The 14,576-nt window shown below is 41.7% G+C and overlaps 2 protein-coding genes across 3 annotated transcripts in view; one reads left to right on the top strand and one right to left on the bottom strand.

The window, feature by feature from the left end:
- The window catches only part of rpl5b (ribosomal protein L5b), a 6,248-nt gene extending 4,946 nt beyond the window's left edge, over positions 1-1,302 (top strand). Inside the window, exons 7-8 of the mRNA XM_020610041.1 lie at positions 586-674; positions 1,142-1,302. Coding sequence (XP_020465697.1) covers positions 586-674; positions 1,142-1,241 — 189 coding nt within the window. The 3' untranslated portion in view covers positions 1,242-1,302. The remainder of the gene's footprint in view (positions 1-585; positions 675-1,141) is intronic.
- Positions 1,303-1,354: 52 nt separating this feature from the next.
- On the bottom strand, positions 1,355-8,987 carry dipk1ab (divergent protein kinase domain 1Ab). 2 transcript variants are annotated; one of them, XM_020610039.1, is made up of 5 exons: positions 8,713-8,987; positions 3,148-3,282; positions 2,916-3,023; positions 2,650-2,826; positions 1,355-2,566 (listed from the first exon to the last, which is right to left on the bottom strand). In XM_020610039.1, exons 1-5 carry the CDS (start codon positions 8,929-8,931, stop codon positions 1,754-1,756), a joined length of 1,452 nt encoding a protein of 483 aa, XP_020465695.1. In that variant the 5' UTR covers positions 8,932-8,987; the 3' UTR covers positions 1,355-1,753. The 2 variants fall into 2 exon arrangements, with proteins under 2 accessions (XP_020465695.1, XP_020465696.1); XM_020610040.1 differs by having other exon boundaries at positions 3,148-3,230.
- Positions 8,988-14,576: the final 5,589 nt, after the last annotated feature.

The raw sequence follows: 14,576 nt of genomic DNA, 5'->3' as shown, positions 1-14,576 counted from the left end.
GATCGTCTTCTCTATTATCTGTGTTGCGGTAGTTTCAATAAAAGTAACTGCTGTTCAACATTTGTTGGTTTTAACTCCAGCATTGTTTGTAAGTGGCAAAGAACACACCACCTCCAGTTAGTGTTGTGGTGGCGTAACTGCAGGACGATACACAAACCAGCACACACGTATAAATTCTCACAGCGGTGTAGGCCACTCACATAGGCTCTGCATAGATTTGACGCAGAACTGTAAATCAAGCTTAAGCTACACCAGCTGTTAACAGTGGAAGGAGCGTGGCTTAAACATTCTCTAGAGTTTAGACAGATGTGGTGATGGGAGGAAAAGGACTCAGGACTGAGAAAGCATTAAAAACTGTGCTGAATCTTGATGAGTAGTTTAAGACTTTTTTTTTTTTTCTTCTGTCATTATTGGAGCTTAAATATTGAAATCTACTGCAGTCAAGTCATACTTGTGTAATCTGTGCAGAAACATTTTAATATTGTGTAAACGGTGTTGGTCATTTCCACTTTTTTATGAATTGTACTGAGAAGTTGGATGCGAAGTAAATGTTTAAACATGAGTTTGTCTGGTTCTTTCTGTCAGATTGAGGAGATGTACAAAAAAGCCCATGCTGCCATTCGTGAGAACCCAGTCCATGAAAAGAAGCCTCCCAAAGAAGTCAAGAAGAAGAGGTGAGAAACTAAAACATTTAAGGGTGCTGGTTATATTCACCCAGTCAGTGAGGTGTGACCGTCTCAGAGCGAATATGGCGACTTCATATACACAGATCAGCCATAACATTACGACCACCTGTCTAATACTGTGTACACAGAGGTCAGTGTGGTGGCTGGCTGGTATGCCACTCTGCATTTCACTGTGCATCTTCTTTGAATCTTTTTGCTTCCATTGTTCTACTGTCAGGGGCTGAGGACAAGTTAGAGATAATTTAGACAAAATAAACCCCCCCACACTGACAGATTGCACCGTAACAGATGGTCAGTGTTATTCATGTCACCTGTCAGTGGTCAGAATGTTGTGGCTGATCAGTGTATAAGGCTGTAGTACACAGGTCAGGCCTGAAGACGGGTGTTTTTTTCATACCAGTTTAACACAGCGGTTCTGATGGCAAAGGCTAATTGTGCACGTCTCTGTGACCCAGGTGGAACCGTTCCAAGCTCTCTCTGGCCCAGAGGAAAGACCGCATCGCTCAGAAGAAGGCCAGCTTCCTTCGGGCTCAGGAACAGGAGGCTGCAGATTGAGGCGTCAGTCTGCTCGGTTCCTAATGCAGGATTTTGTTCTAATAAATCTATTGAAAAAGAGTCCAACCTCCTGCGTACTTTGTCATGTTACACTTAATATATCCCTTTAGTGACAGTGGCCTCCTCAACCACCTTATTGAACGACTTGATTTCTGCAAATTGACATACTTTGTACTTGCAGGTTGTCGTTTCCTTTGACTCCGTGTGTTAACAGAGCCTTTTGTTATGAGAAGTTGATGTGCACAAACTGCCTAAACTTGGTGCACTGCAAAAGCTTAAGCAAGCACTCACTGTTGTGGTATATATCATTCTTGTTGCATTTATTGCACCATTGCTTCAAAAAAAAAATTGCACTTTTTGTTTTGCTCCCGAACCTTGAAGTTTATATGATGGTGACGCTCCTTGACAGCTGCTTCAGGATCAAATGTCAGAGCAGTTAAATACAAAGGGGATTTGTTTCCACAGTGAAATTGATTGTCCATTTTATTGAAGATCTTGAGGGGTCTCACTATTTAGGAGTCTTTTGTGTGAGAGATTTTCTTCCACAGTAAAGTCTTAAGATTGTTCAGAATTAGTGAGTGTTCGATTTCCATCTGTTCTGCAGAACCTTTCAGTGCAATGCAGGCATACAGCTGCTTCTCCAGCTCCTCGCTCACATCCGATGGTGCTCCCCTCAGAATGTAGTGCTTAAGTGCATCACAGGCTTTGGCTAAGTTTGGCCTGGTCACCTCAGGTGTGCAGCGGTGCTTGGTGAGGTCACAGGAAGTGAGGCAGTCAGTGCCGTAGAGACAGTCCTCGTCCACGTCGCAGCGCTGCTGCCTTATTCCCTCTTGGAAGATGGCTTCAGGAACAATGTACCGTGCGTCCATCACCTTCAGGTCATGGCGGTCGTTGTAGCCGAAAGTGGTGGCGCTCACATCGCACATGAGGAAGCTGCCGAATGTGCCGTGGAAAATGTCCTCGACGAGTTCCAGTAGGCCGATTGAGATCTTGGCCTTGTGTGGCCAGGAGGGGGTGAACCACTGGTCCATGCTGCGCTGCAGGCCGGCCGGAATCCACACCTCGATGATCCAGGGTAGTCTTATCCCGTATAGAGGAGAATTTGACACCTTCTCTGTCACATACAGGTCTCCACAGAAGCCCAGTAACTTGGGCATGTGCTCTTTGTCTTGTAGGACTAGTGATAAGAGGAATTCATTGAGCTGTAGCAGAGCCCACGTGGAGCGAGCCTCGGGCAGTGATATGTGACCATCCTTATTGGCATCAGCTATAGACAGTACTTGGGCTGCTAGGTCTGCAAGGTTGGCCTGGTCTCCCACTTTAGCCTGGAAATACAATGAAAAGTTTTAAACCAAACTAGTTTCAGATCTAGTGCTGGACTCCGGTGTTTTAATGAGGGCTTCCTGACCTTCAGGTGGTTGAGGATCATCTCTCTGAACTTTTCCACTGAGGTCCCCTTGGTGGGCTTGTCAAAAGCTGCAGCTTCCTTTCTGGGCTCTATCTCATTTCCCAAATCATAATGAGGAGCCACCTCCATCTGGCACTTAATAACCCCCTCCAGGTCTCCCCAGCTCCCTGAGTAAACCTAAAACGAACAAGGTAGGCCTGGGCTGCAGCTCAGTTAATAACAAGTGTACTAGAGAGACAATGTTTGATTTACAGAAGAGGTCTGACCTGGCTGTTGGGCTTGGCAGTGAAGCACTTTCCCAGGTAAAGTGTGTCCTTGTCACACAGGCTGCTGCAGGCAGAGCCATCAATGACTCCTTTCTTATACTTGTCACACTGAAACATATAATGGGGAAACAAATGGTAACAGCACAAAAGGAACAGGGAATATAACCACCAGTAGTACTAAGAACGTACACTTTGGAGATCAGTAGATGCATACTTTATAGGAAACACTCACTATTGAGTTTTTGCAGTCGTGCCCACGACACAGCTCTGTGTAGGAGGAGTACTGCACATACACGATCCAGCTGCCCACGAACACTGCCAGCCAGGAGAAGAACAGGTATTTCATGTGTAGGTAGGAGAATCTGGCCTGTTGGAAACATTTTATTTAGTTGTGGATGTTTGTGTTGACAGAGTGATCCGAGGCCAGCCTGATGGATTTGATTTCACTCAGAGGTAAATAAGAGGATGAGCTTTGTTGCCTGAGGGTTGTCAGCCCTTCCTTTCATGTTAAGAGCACACAGTGTGCCCTTATTGTGAAAATGGCATTTACCTGAATATTTTTAGAAGCAATGTTAAGTCAGAGTAAAAATGCACAATGCATGGCTGTTCTTCACACTTAACAGTACAAGTAAAACTAAAGTAGTAAAATTGTTGTGCTAATGGACACTCAAGGCTGCACTGCATGGATTTCTAGAGCTGCAACAATGAATCCTTCGTCAGATCATAAGAAAGTCTCCCACCCTAGTGGAAATGCAGTATTATTTTGCTGGGTTGCTTTTTTCACTCTGTACTTTAAGCATATATTCCATTGAGAAAAACTTGAGTTGTCTCTGCACACCATGTTGTACCTGACTCTACTACTGTAGCTGCCTGGTGGTTGAACTGATGAATGTAGACAAGTTTATCTTCCAAATCACAATCTAATGTGGAGGCTGCAGGATGAGGGTTAGGTGTTAGGCAAGAATTGGCTACTTTTAAGGTTAGGGTAAGTCTCCAGGAAGTGAATTAAGTCACTGTAACGTCCCCTGAAATGGTGGAAACACAACATCTGTATTTGTGTATGTAAACAAGAGGCAAATTATTAAGCGATTTGGATTAAAGTGCTAGATAAATGATAAATGCAGCCATATATAATTCTATTTTTGGCCCCTTGGGGGCAGCAGAAGAACCTGTAAACGCTGACAGCCACTCAGGGCTAGGTATTTAGGTATATCTAGATAATACTAAGATGGTTTAATCCAGTCGTGTTCCCAGCGAAAAGACAACTGGCACACTTTCACCTTTCAACAGTCCTACTTGTTTTAGCTCTGTTTTTGGCCTGCACTAGGTCTTGAGAGAAATATCTACGTCTTAAGCAAGTAAATGCTCTTTGTTCATCTTGTGGGCCCTTTTGTGATGGGCAGTCAGTTTTATCAGAGCTTGTTCTCTGAAAACAGCTGCTTGCTATCTATGGAAACCAGTGAGACTGCATCAGTAAACAATGAGCTAAAAGACGCTGAAACACAACACAGAGCTGTAGGGGCCTGCGGTGTCCGTTGATAATTCTCGGTGGGTTCGTCACTACAAGTCACTCCTTTCATGATGCACATGCAGGTTGGCTGTAGGGGATTTGGAGCCAAGTCAGCTGTCTCTCTGCTAGGTGATTTAGGCATAAAGGGGCGGAGCTTAAGACAGGTAATAAGGAAACCAGCTGGTAAAGCAGCAAGGTCAGTGTAGCAGGGTTATCATATAGCATATTAGAAAGGGAACAGGCCTGTAAGTGGAACATAAATTACTTCCAAACTGAGCTGTGTCACAGAGTACATCATTAATCTAATTGATTCTAAAGAGGTGCTCTACTAATTAACAGTAAATACTGTTTGTGTTCTGGCTGGGCAGCAGTGGAACATTTAGTGCGACTCCAGACTCATTACCTAGTCCTTTAATTTTCTTTCTAATTGCCCAGCTGATAAATATAGTCTTCTTGGATCCATAATGGCATTCCTCTGACTGGAGAACAGTAGTGATCAAAATAGTGCAGTTGTTTTTTTCCTGTCCAGGTATAATTCTTGGGCTCATTGCTCGACAGTGACAAGTCCCTCATCCTTGACCCTCTGTCCCTTCCAGTTCCATTTATCTTTATGGTACGAGTATGTTTACATCCCTCTGCCTTCTCTTTCCTTTCACTCTGTGCTCCATCTTTCTGTGGGATCTTTTGGACCCAGAAGTTTGATGGTTTAAACACTGAGCATGAAAAAGGCAAATATTGGATTTTAGTTTTGCTATTGAAAAGGAAATTACACTCGCATTTGTCATTTGTATTTCTTTCTCTAAATGGATTTTCTATCCATTTTCTGCGATAATACAGAACCCAGGCTTTCAGACAGCCTTTATACTGTGTGACACTCTCTAATCTAATTTCTCTCCAAACAGAGGCCTTTATTCTCATCTTAGTCTAGACTGTGGAAATGCCATAAACAGACGTCGTTCATTTCTTCATTTCATTTTTAGCAAGCGAAGATTTGCTGGTGTTTGGCTATTGCTACTGCTTTTGCTGCAGCGCTACTTTCCACTTGCTGGGTGGATTTTATTTTATTTTGTAAATGCAGCCATGCTGTGTGGGCTGACTGATCCAATCATATTCTGATTCCAGTGCAGTCTACATGCAATTACACTTGTCATTAACATGTTTTATTCAGCTAATGGATCTAAACACAGATTACAGTTTTAATGTCAGGTGTAGGTGGGGTATATGCAGTATACTGTGTAAAGCTGTGATTTATGAAACCAAAACAATGAGCTGAAAGATGTTAAAATGCCCCATAGAACTGAGGTTTTTCTGTGTTTGTCAAGAGGACTAGCATCTTTGTAGCATGTAGCTATTCGAATTGAGAACCGGGATCTGTCTACATCTAATTAGAAAGCCTACGAATAGCCATTACGTGTTATAGTTTTCTCTGTATTTATAAAAGTACTTTCCGAGCACTGATTGTGCGGTTAATAAAACAAGTTCAGTCAACAGATGTGTATATTCCACCAGCAGCTTGTACATAAATATCATCGTACTCCCACCTAGCTGATATAAGAACTAATCCAATTATCAATGAGAAGATATTCACCCCACTGTATGCTGTTTGGATATGAACACACATTGTGCTGCTTTATCTATTGATTGGTTTACTTACAAATCTGAACTTAGAGACCCACAGCAAAATTAACAGCGGTGAACACACAAATGCTGTATGTACCTTCCATCAATTTTCCATAGGTGAAATGCATCAACAGCAGAAGCATTATGGAAATAACACTCCACTGAGAAACAAATGTATGGTTTGGCTTTTTTTCTAATCAATAGTTTGCGGCTTTCATTTCAACTCTGGCCGATGCATTTGTATCTCTGGGATTATGTATTGACCCTTTGTGAGGGGAGAGAGATACACAAACATGGCTAATGAGGTAATATTGATTGTGGCTGCTGTGACAGCTATTAATTAGAGACTGACTGGGAACTGTGGCCATATGCTGAGGTGGGTGGAAAGAAACTGTCAGTCATGATCTGGTTGAACTCCTGCCTCTACACACACACACACACACACACACACACAGCACTGCTATGAAAAACCTCGTCAAAACCTGAAAGCTCCATGGAATGACACAAAGAACTGGGTGCATGCTGTGCAGTTAGAGAGAGCCACCTGATGTTCAGCTGCTGAGGCAGAGAGGAGATTAAAGCTGATCAGGAGCAGCACATTACTGTTCTGACACTTAGTTTTGCAACTGGCACACCATTCATCCATTATGTATGATTATAAAGCTATCCCTCAGAGGTTGCCAGTTAATGGGCTGCCTCGCGGAGCCGACAAAACAGAAACAAAAGATGGAGGGGTCTGGAAGGGTAACAGGAGGTAGTCATAAAGAGTTTGATATCACTGACAAATATAAAAACAGTCGTACATTCAGCACAGGATCCTGATAAATGCTGAAAGGAAGGACCACCTGCGAGAATTCTGCTACAGCAGCGGCCCAGCGTGCCTCTCCACTTGTCACAGACTCTCTGAAGGAAAAAGGTTGCCACACTGTCTGCCACAGATCTGACTCATCACAGTCCAGACAGCATGCAACCCCCCACCACACACACCCACCCACATGCCACTACCACCACATCCACCCTCTCCACAGAAAGTATGCATTTCCACACTGACTCAGTGCTGCGACATTACTTGAGCAGCTGTTCTGTCTGTTGATGCTCTAACAGTCTAACACCAAGAACATGGCTTCTATATATACATATACAAATAAATGCAGACACAAGCTATTTCTGCTAGGGCTGCAGCTTCCTGTCAGGAGAACCCCCCTCCCATATCTCAACCAACATGTCTGAGCTGTGGGTGTGCAAAGAGACCGTTGATTTGAGGTGCAGGTTATGGGTAATATGATATGTTTACAGTACTGAACTGAATGTTGACCATGTTTTTGTTACTTCACACACAGCTGCAGCTCTGTGTCGGGGTGTGCTAGTGTTTTTGATGCATTAATATGCAGAATCCATCCAGGGCTTACAAGATATCAACAGCTAGTGGGTTGGTGCAAATGATTTATGACCAGGAATGATTTTTTAAAGACGCTCATACAGAGAATATACAGTTTGCTTGCCATTGTCATAACTTCTAAACTGTGTGTTTGAAGCATCCCTGCAGTATCATATGAAGACAAAGGAAGGAAACAAAAATGACAATTTGTGCTTTGTCAAACATGCTTGTGTTTGGTTGTTTTATCTGTATTAAAAATAAAGATTAAAATAAAACTGAATCTGTATATGAAACAAACCCAGATCCCCAGCTTACAGGACTCATCAGTTGCATAGCTTCTCTGAGAACGACTTAATGGCACTTCTTAAAGTTGTCACCGGAAGGATGAGGTGGCCTAGAAAGCTGAGCGATGCTGGTGGCTGTCCCCGGACACAGGCTGTCTCTCCCTCTGTTCACTGCACTTGACAGGCCTTGTGTCTAACATGCAGAGACACAAGCGGCACCAGCTGAGATGACACCACGGTGGACCGAAATTAGCACAGCAAATGGTTGTAGCTGGGTTTTAGATGTGCAACGAGTTTTTTTTAATCACTTCAGTCAACTAAGAAATGCAGTGACTTTGTCCTAAATTTGGGTTTCAGAGACCGCCACCGGCTTCCCCAGCAGAGTTTAATTTTACTTATGAAGAAAACCACAGTGGGCTGCATCTAATTTCACTCAGCTCAAACTGTTGCATAATGTTTTTCAGCTGCTCCCCATCTGAGGATGATCAGGGCAGCATCACACGAAAATGTAAGATGATTTTAACTGAGTGGTGGTGGAGCAGCATTTCTTACTCTGGTAACCTGCTTGACGAAAACAAGAAAGTCACATAGACACCGTCTGACTGGTGTAATATAAGGTGGTAATAAACTTTTACAGCCTCAGAAACAGCCCCGTTTAAATGTATGAATGTACCAGCTGGATGCATCATAGAAGTGGTTGCTACAGCAACGGGGATCAGGAGGACGGTGGATTCCTGTCGAGCCGTCGAGCATCAAGTGACTTTATGATTCACAGTGAGAAACCTATACAGTAATACCTACAAATTACCACCAATCCATATACAAAGCGTTCAGCTCAAAAGAAAAACAGCAGCTACTGGCTAAAAAAATAGCCACATCGGTGCTTCATAGGCTGAATACTCTCAAGGTCCGACTGCATCAAGGCAGGTTTTATATAGATATAGCCAGGGTCGATTCCTAATTTGACTTTAGAGCGGAGTGAAGAGGGATCTCCCAGAAGCTTACCTGGATGTGCAGAGGCTTTCTCAGGAGCCCCCATGGAAACAGACCTCTTGCCATGGCAAATGCAGAACATCTCATAACACCCGCTGAAGGAATAAATTCGGCGTGCAATTCGTAGGCTATCAGGCAACGCCTACTGGACGAACCTGAAATTTCCAAATGTAAAACATAAGTAATTGTGGCGGCAGCACCGTCGATGTGCGTCCTGATGCTGCGAGGCATCCGACTGAACTGCGTCCGGCGACTGCAGCGAAGTCAGGCTCATATTGGCCATGATAACTTCTCGGGGCGTTTGGACCAATTACGGAGAGAGGATGCGTGTTCTTGGTTAACCTCTTCACTTCATCTTTTCATTTTCACTTGTATGTGTCTTCCTTTGTTTTTTTGTAACAATAGCCTGTATTAAAAAAAACTTTTTAATGAATTTGTTGTGAAGTTTTTCATTGTAGAAACTACCAATTATAGTACTAATTATGCAAATGAATGAATACCACACTTGGGCATATTATCATCAAATAAAATCAGACCTCCCTATATGGTCAGATGTTTTCAGACAATTTGATTTTCTGCTCTATTCTTTGGGCTAACTATAAAATAAGAGGTTCATTTCCGAGATGTCCGAAATCCATCTTCTTATTTTAACATGTCAAATGAATAATATGCATTTACATGTGATTTGTGATACTTCATCATGTCACATCATTGTCACACATTCAAATCTTTATTAAACCCAATTGTTAAGTCTTATTCCTTTCATAAGCCCAGAGCATGGAATTTTTAAAGCTGCAATAATCTATAATTTATGTCAAGTGACTGTGTAGTGTGGGAGGGGTGGATTGTTAGTGCTGAATCCACAGAGAACTGTCATCTGACAGTACAGTTCCCCTCAGCTCTTTCGAGTGTTTTACCATCTTTCGGCTTTTGGTTTTGGTTTTACGGCCCACTGGCTTGGCTGCTGTGGTTCACTCTCACTGAGTGTACTAGTCTTGTTTCCAGCTGCAGCAGAAACATCTCTCCAGCAAAACACCTCTGGCTCACTGTACACTATCTGTCCAGCACGAAAAACAGACAAAACTAACGACTAGCTGGTGAACATTGTGGGCATTTAGCTGTTTAACAGCTGGATAATTTTCTCAGGAGCTGGTGGGGACTGAACCACCGCTTGAAGCAGAGTGAAATGGCTGAAAGCAGGAGTATCAGATCTTATTCAGCTTGACCACAGTTAAGCCAAGTTATTACATTTATCAAGTGGGGTAAAAAAAACAACAACATAAAACAAGTGATTCAACATGAGGGGAACCTCTGTGAGGAAGTACATCCATTCAACAGTGATAAGTAGTGTAGTGCACAGACTGAAGGTTAACTTTATATTTAGTGTTTTTACATTCTAAAGCAAATTTAAACTTCAGTTCCCAGAAATCAGCTAGCTTCAGGTGAGGTTTGTGAAGCCTTATTGGCTGAAAAGAAAAAAACAACACAAAAGGGAAGTGGCAGTCTCACTGGAGGATGAGGGACATCTCTTGAGATGCCTCACAGCTCATATTGGGAGGCTTGTGTCAGCTGATGAGGAGGGTGGAGGACAGGAAGCAGTTAGCATCACTGGGATCAGGAATCACCTCACCCTTGTTTTGAGTTACATTTTATAGGGTGTACAGTGTATTAACTATTTTCTTAACAGTAGGGGAGCAGAGGGAACAGGTGTCTTTATGTGTTCAGATCATATATGTGTGCATAACAATATGACACAAGCATAAATATCAGGAGCACTGTCTTCTTTATGTGTTCAGATGATATATGTGTGCATAACTAACAATATGACACAAGCATAAATATCAAAAGTTATTTTGTCTGCAGTTACAATTCTGGAAGTCTGCAACATTTCTAAAATTCTTACCTCATTATATTTGGTTGGGTCTCAGTGTGATGCAGACCTCTTGGTGCTATCATATAATTGAAGATACACAAGACTGTAAAACTGCATCTCATGGGAATGCACCAACCAGTAGTAACAGGCACTCTCAGTTATACAACATTAGCATGTGCAGTGCACGTAATATCATCCATCAGAATGGAGAACAATCCAGTGTTGTGTGGTTGTACTTTATGAAAATCCTTTGCTGTACTGCCTGAAGACACAACAGAGTAAAATATCTGAATATACTGTACAATTAGATACAACAGATTTAATTGTAGCAATATAAAGAATTACTGCAGTGCAACAGGGTTGTGGCAGCACTGCAAAAAATATTTATAGGGATAATGTGAGAAAAAACAAAACTGGCAGCAAGGCTTGGAATATTGGATTTTCCAAGAATCAGAGTTTTGGAGGAACGTTACAGGAGCCTAGGGGACAGAAACTGGATTCAGATAAGGTTTTTCCTGAGATTATGTAAGGCTGATTACCTTGAAGCACTTTGAGTGGGCAGATACAAAAGATCTATTTCCATATAAGAACAGACAAACAACAACCTTGGTGATGCAGAGGCAAAGGCAGTGGCACCACTGGAATACACAGAAAATATGACAGAGAAATGTGATATATCGCACTTCTCCTCAGTGCCTCATTAAGACAAATACAAACAATTATACATAATGTCTAATATCATGAAGGCTATTTTCACATAAACTTTCTTATTAATTAACACTGGAAAACATCTGCATAGATTTAAACTCTTTATACTCAAATTCAATTTGCTGTTCATGAACAACTATGATCCTTGTTCAGTCTTACGGCCCACACATGCTCATTACCTTGTTACCTTGATCATTAAAGAGATCATCAAAGCCAAAGAAACCTGGGTAACAAATAACCGGAAGTGTCTGTCGTGCCCTCCATCCATCTATCCATTTTTTTCCGCTTATCCGAGGTCGGGTCACGGTGGCAGCAGATTCAGCAAGGTAGTCCAGGCAACCCTCTCCCCAGCAACATTTTCCAGCTCCTCTGGCAGGATTCCAAAGCGTTCCCAGGCCTGATGAGATGTGTAATTTCTCCAGTGTGTTCTGGGTCTGCCCCGGGGAATCCTACCAGTTGGACATGGCCAGAAAACTTCCAAAGTGAGGCTTCCTGGAAGCATCCTGATTAGATGCCTGAACCACCTTCCTTGATTTTGGAACAGTTAAAATCTGCTGTTTGTACCTGGTGCATTTGTTTAGCAGAGATTATAAAGACAGTCACAAGGTGTTGGCAGTATTTGATGTCTGAACTGTTAAATTATAATTTGAATTATAAATGTGAAAGCAATTCACAGAAGAGGGTTTTAACAACACTGCTCTTTTGAGACAGAGTGGGCCTGCAACTAAGAAATAACTGTTGTTATGTTTCCCCCTTGTGGTGAGAGGGCTGTATTACAGCCAACTTCCTGAAGTTACTTGGATGCTGAAGAGAGGAATATTCAGATGGTGCTAGAATGGTTTTGTGAAGAATCTCAGGAGCTAAAAGGATACAAGAGAGAACACCTCAATAATGTTTTTAATTTGAATTTAATTACATTTTTTGTGGCAACTGTTTTTTGGGGATTTAGTGATTCCTGCCTATTTAGCTGGATCAGGTTCTGACTGAGAGTTCCAGTGTAGAGCAAAGAGGTACAGCAGGCTTTTAACTGATAGATCTGATGATATTCCATTTTGGTGTTGTCAAGAAACCAATGAAACAACATCAACAATGAATTTATTCTACTTCCAGACTGTTTATTTTGATATACTGTATCTTGTTCCATAAAGCTATAAAGTCTCATACAGATGCCAAGGGTACTTGACGAGACATGCTTGGTTGGGTTTAAGCACTAAACTACAGGGTTAGGTTAAGAAAAAGATTGTAGTTTGAAATTAAAATGTTCACTGATTAAACAACACATAATCACCTACTGGACATGAACACCTCTCTCCTGTGGGAAAACCTCATATTGGTCTGACACTGGACAGGCTAACACGTTGTTAGTTTTGTCTCTTTTTCATGAGATTTGTTAACAGTGATAAAAATACAGAATATGACCAGCCTTATCCTTTAAATGATCAGTTCACTGATTATTGTAGCATAGACCGCTTCCTGTGAACAATTTTTTTTGTTCTATTCTTACACTATATGAATATATGGATATAAAAACCATATATGAAAACCTGAAATGTGCCACTTAAACCACCATCCACTGTCTAACATAACGGGCTTACTAAACATTCAAGCTGCCCTACTAAAAAAGCTAGTGTCATTCCTCGCAGGTAGTTTCGGTCATTCTCTGGTCTCTGGTCTGATTTAGATTTTACAGTTTATAAGTTGAGAATTCCCTCAAAATATCTTATGCACCACATATGTAAAAACAAATTTGTTTATGGCACAGCATCTCTAGAAACATGCTGTACTGTATATAACAGATGGTGTGTGTTGCTTTGAATGTGTGTTATGTAAATGTGATGACTAATGTTTTCATGATGAGCCTATACAGCTTCTGAGGAAGGATTTAGGTAACAGTATTTGACATGATTAGCAAAACACTAACACTAGCATGTTAGCGTTATTGGAAAACAATCCCTTCATTGTAGATAGGTTTGTCAAATGTATGTACTAACATAGCAGCCTTTTATAGGTCACTGTTTTTTCTGAAATAGATCTAATATCACTTATGGCAATATTATCTAATAAGCTTTTTTAAATGACATAGTTTTCTTGTTTAAATAAATTAAAATATGACTCAAAAATATGACTGGCTAATCAGTTGTATTGATGAAATAGACTACAGTCTTATGCAAAAGTTTAGGCACCCCTTGATAAATAACAGATTTTGGTGATTTTTTATTTGAACAGATGTTAACACAGTTTCTCTTGGAAATGGAAAAAATGCACAATATTTTCTGCAAACAGTGATGCATAGTTACTTCTTATGCCATAAATTGAACAAAAATAAAAAATAAAAACATTATTATGGCATGGTGCAAAAGTTTGGGCACCCTAAGAGTTCCAGAGTCTCAAAGTCTCTCACAAGGTATCAGACCTTAATCAGCTCGTTAGATCTGATGCACAGCAACAGCTGTCATTGGTAAATGCCAATTTCAAAGCTGTACAAATACTTTGACTCTTCAAACCTTGTGCACACACTTGTGGACACCCAGCAACCATGGGTTCCTCTAAGCAGCTGTGTAAGACCCTGAAAATGAAAGTTATTGACGCCCACAATGCAGGAGAAGGCTACAAGAAGATAGCAAAGCGTTGTCAGCTTGCAGTTTCCACAGTAAGAAATGTAATTAAGAGATGGCAGATCAGGGGAACTGTGGAGGTCAAGATGAGATCTGGAAGACCAAGAAAACTCTCGGACAGAACTGCTCGTATGCTGGTCAGAAAGACAAATCAAAACCCCCATTTGACTGCAAAAAACCTGCAGGAAGATTTAGCAGACTCAGGAGTGGTGGTGCACCGTTCCACTGTGCAGCGATGCTTGCACAGACAAGGCCTTCATGGAAGAGTCAGCAGAAGAAAACCTTATCTGCGTCCCCATCATAAAATCCAACGTCTGAAGTATGCAACAGGACATCTACAGAAGCCCGATGCGTAGGCACAGGGGAAAGGAGGTTCAGCTGTGTGTGTGGAGAAAGTGAGAGCATCAGAAAACATCTGCACGATGGGAGAAAAGAAGTCGCAAAAAGCCCAGGAGGTGGGTGACCTTCTCGCAGGAACATCTACAATAGCAACATAACAATAGCACAGGAAGTGGAAACCCTAGACCATGACCTTCAACATGAATCACTCGTTAAATTAGAACATGATCTATCACAGATCAGCCTACATTTATGTCTAATCACTGACATCAGTAGCTACTGATTAGCTCTGTGTGATACCAGAGAGATGTATGCATCTGTACGTAAGGCAGAGGAAGAGC

Source organism: Monopterus albus, unplaced genomic scaffold, assembly GCF_001952655.1.
Source record: "Monopterus albus unplaced genomic scaffold, M_albus_1.0 scaffold103.1, whole genome shotgun sequence".
Classification (NCBI taxonomy): domain Eukaryota; kingdom Metazoa; phylum Chordata; class Actinopteri; order Synbranchiformes; family Synbranchidae; genus Monopterus; species Monopterus albus.
The sequence above is the reverse complement of the archived record's forward strand: the minus strand, read 5'-3'. Positions and strand labels throughout refer to the sequence as shown.